At 37.7% G+C, this 3337-nt stretch overlaps 1 protein-coding gene across 1 annotated transcript in view; it reads left to right on the top strand.

Moving 5' to 3' along the window:
• Nucleotides 1-3337, top strand: part of LOC106881354 (uncharacterized) — an 8577-nt gene continuing 5240 nt past the window's right edge. The window contains exon 1 of the mRNA XM_014931711.2: nt 1-367. Coding sequence (XP_014787197.1) covers nt 114-367 — 254 coding nt within the window. The 5' untranslated portion in view covers nt 1-113. The remainder of the gene's footprint in view (nt 368-3337) is intronic.

Genomic DNA, 3337 nt, shown 5'->3' with positions numbered 1-3337 from the left:
CCACTCTTCCATTTGGCTGTTCCCCTCGACGGTAAGGCAAACTATAGAGTTATCCCCCCTCATACTTGACACAGCATCAACATCTTTTACAAAGCTCAGCAAAAGTTGCAACGATGACTTCTCTGAGATTATTTGTCGTTTTAACCGTAGTACCCAGTATTATTTTTGTACTGTCCACAACCTTGGTAGATTCTGCTTCTCATGAAAATAGACGGTTGTCAATTTTGGTGTTCGGTGGAAACGGTTTTATCGGTTCTGCTACCGTGTCTCGGCTCTTGAAGACCGACCATTCCATCACTATAATTAACCGCGGCAACTGGTATTGGGACTCAAATGTTTTGATTAAACCGTATGTTCGACATCTCAAGTAAGTTTTTAGTTTCAATTTTGTCGTGAAGAGAGAAATTGGGGGGGGGGGTTACATTTGAGAATATTATTATCAAATTTCCTAAGAACAACAGATAGTTCAGCGGGGAAAAAAATAAGACAATTTTCAAGAGAAAAATGGCGAAAAGAAAGCGTGGGTGTAAAAAATACAACAGTGAGTAAATAAACAAACAAAATAGAGGCTTGCATATTTCCTCAATTGTACATAACACTAGGGGTGACTATCGTCTAGTATTTCAACATAGCGGGACACAAACCAAGTCACAAACTTTCTTGGCAGCAGTCCAACTCTCTCGAAATGTTTCAAAAAACTGAGAGGCTATAAATTAGTTAAAGACAAACGAAAACTACCATTTAAATATTTAAATACTCCTCGAAAAATGTACTGTCCCGTTTGATTGTATATTGTACAGCCCAATATATATGCATGCTTGTAGGCTTCTGTATATAAATGTATTGAGCCCTATGTATGACTAATAGAGATTATTATTATTATTATTATTATTATTATATACTACCCTAATAATAATAAAGAATGGTCTGAATTATTAAGGCAATAATGTCCAGAGACAGGAAGGGCAGAAATCTATTGTAGTCGTTGGCAAGAAGTGGGAAGGGAGCAGAGAGTGGAAATTATAAAGAGTACAATAATGCTAGGCACTGCAAATATGTTACACATAGGTTCCGGGTTCAGTCCCACTGCGTGGCACCTTGGGCAAGTGTCTTCTACTATAGCCTCAGGCCGACCAAAGCCTTGTGAGTGGATTTGGTAGACGGAAACTGAAAGAAGCCCGTCGTATATATGTATATATATATATATGTTTGTGTGTCTGTGTTTGTCCCCCCACCATCGCCTGACAACCAATGCTAGTGTGTTTACGTCCCCGTAACTTAGCTGTTCGGCAAAAAGAGACCGATAGAATAAGTACTAGGCTTACAAAGAATAAGTCCTGGGGTCGATTTGCTCGACTAAAGGCGGTGCTCCAGCATGGCCACAGTCAAATGACAGAAACAAGTAAAAGAGTAAAAGAATAATGTGTACAGTCATAGAAGCAGTGTGTGCATCATGTTATATGCAATATATATAACTAGACAATACATAAACATACAGACATGCATAAGCAAACCACAATGTATGCAAATAGACATCACATAGCAATGTAAGCAGTTTAAAAGAGCAGAATTAGAGTAAGTTGAGATGTATATTAAAACTGTAGGAAAGCAATTGCTATGGTTTAGGAAAGTTGTACCCTGTGTTTGTGTATAGACTGAGAGATGGTCAGAGGAGTAACCAGGCAAATCAAATTAGAAAGCTCTGAGTTTGACAACTCCCTGGTCATTGTTACAGACCCCCAGCAAATGTTTATGGAACCTATCTTCTGAACAGCAACCTGTTTCTCTTATGCAGTATAAGTTAGGGGAGGTGTAGTCAAAGTGGTTGATCATATTGACATTATACTAGTAGAGTATGGGAGCTGAAGGGACAATAAGACATTGAAGCAGGGAGTATATGGATATGCCAGGATGAGTCAGAGTGAAGTTTTCAAAAATGAGAGAAGCGGTTTCAGGGTCAGATAGCAGAAAGAAGTGGACATTGGAAGAAGAGCGTACAGAAATGGCTGTGTCACAGAGTGAAAGTGATAGGGCAGGGTCTGGATTCCTGGAGAGTGAGTGAAGTAGTAAAACTGATAAATTGGGTTCAGTGGATAGCAGTATCCACAACATTTGATCCATGCGAGAAGAAAAATTATGCATTCATTTGACTTGGAAATGAAGTCAAGACTTCTGCTGTAGATGAAATGGATAAGAAAGAATTGTGAGAAGGGGATGGTAGACTTGCTGTGAGTGTGATGTTAGGAAAAAAAGTTGGGTTAGGAAAGTCTGTAGATTTATAGAAGATCAATGTGGAGAGGTAGGAGTCATTAACTGATAGAGAAATGACAAAGTAGTTGATAGAAGTATTGAAGTGGTGTATGAAGATTATTGATGGGGAACATGAAAAGTATCAGTTGCTCTCTCTTATATAAGATGGTATTCATAGAGTCATTGATGTAACAACCATGTAGGTCAAGGGTTGACCCATGTGCCAGATTAACCATTGAGCAAAGGCATTAGGGGAAGAAATGGTACAGAAATGGTAAATGGTTTACAGCATAAAAGAAATCACTTTAAACTTGTTAAATTAATATTTGGGATGCCTTATCTCTACTAAGTATAAAAGTAAATGTATTGTGTAAGATTAATTCTGAGGATCTGATCAAAGACTTTGCTATTAAAAAGAACAGAAGAAGACTTTTGAAATATAAATAAAGTGGAAGTATTCAAAAATAAACATTATTTTCCATTTTACTGTTAGTTTTTTTTTCATTTTGAAAAATAAAAATTTATTTTATAGTTTATTATTGTTTATATTTTGAATTACATACATATGAGGGCACCAAAATCTTTTAAGTGGTTAGGGCATCAGTGGGTCTTAGTTTGGCCCTGGGTTGAAAATTTGAGCTTCAGCATGGCCAACAAATAAATTGGCAAAATTGAGGCCTAGTTTTGATGCCATTGATGTAAAATCCCTGTGCACTGTCAGCCAGAATAAGGGTGGCCTCTCGACTCTCAGATTCTCCTTCAAACATCACACCATCATGCTTCTTCGTCTTGTTAAACTCATTCTAATTCTAAATTACTTCTCCTAGGAGTTGAGTAGAGAAGCCCAAGGAACCAAGTTGGGACCCAACTGCAATAAGGTGTAATTGAGGGATGTTTGGCTGCTATTTCTAGTAGGTCGAGCGACTGTGAAAAGGCTCCCTAATAATGCCAAGTAGTAATTTTATAACAGAGATTGTGAAAGTACACTGGCAGGAAGTGGGGTTGTGTAGGAAAGATGGAAGAAGTGACAGGAAATACCAGAAAAAGGAAATAACATCTGCTCTTCATCATCTCTCACTATATATAT

This window comes from Octopus bimaculoides, chromosome 7, assembly GCF_001194135.2.
Source record: "Octopus bimaculoides isolate UCB-OBI-ISO-001 chromosome 7, ASM119413v2, whole genome shotgun sequence".
Taxonomy (NCBI): domain Eukaryota; kingdom Metazoa; phylum Mollusca; class Cephalopoda; order Octopoda; family Octopodidae; genus Octopus; species Octopus bimaculoides.
This window is presented reverse-complemented; position numbering and strand designations above follow the sequence as displayed.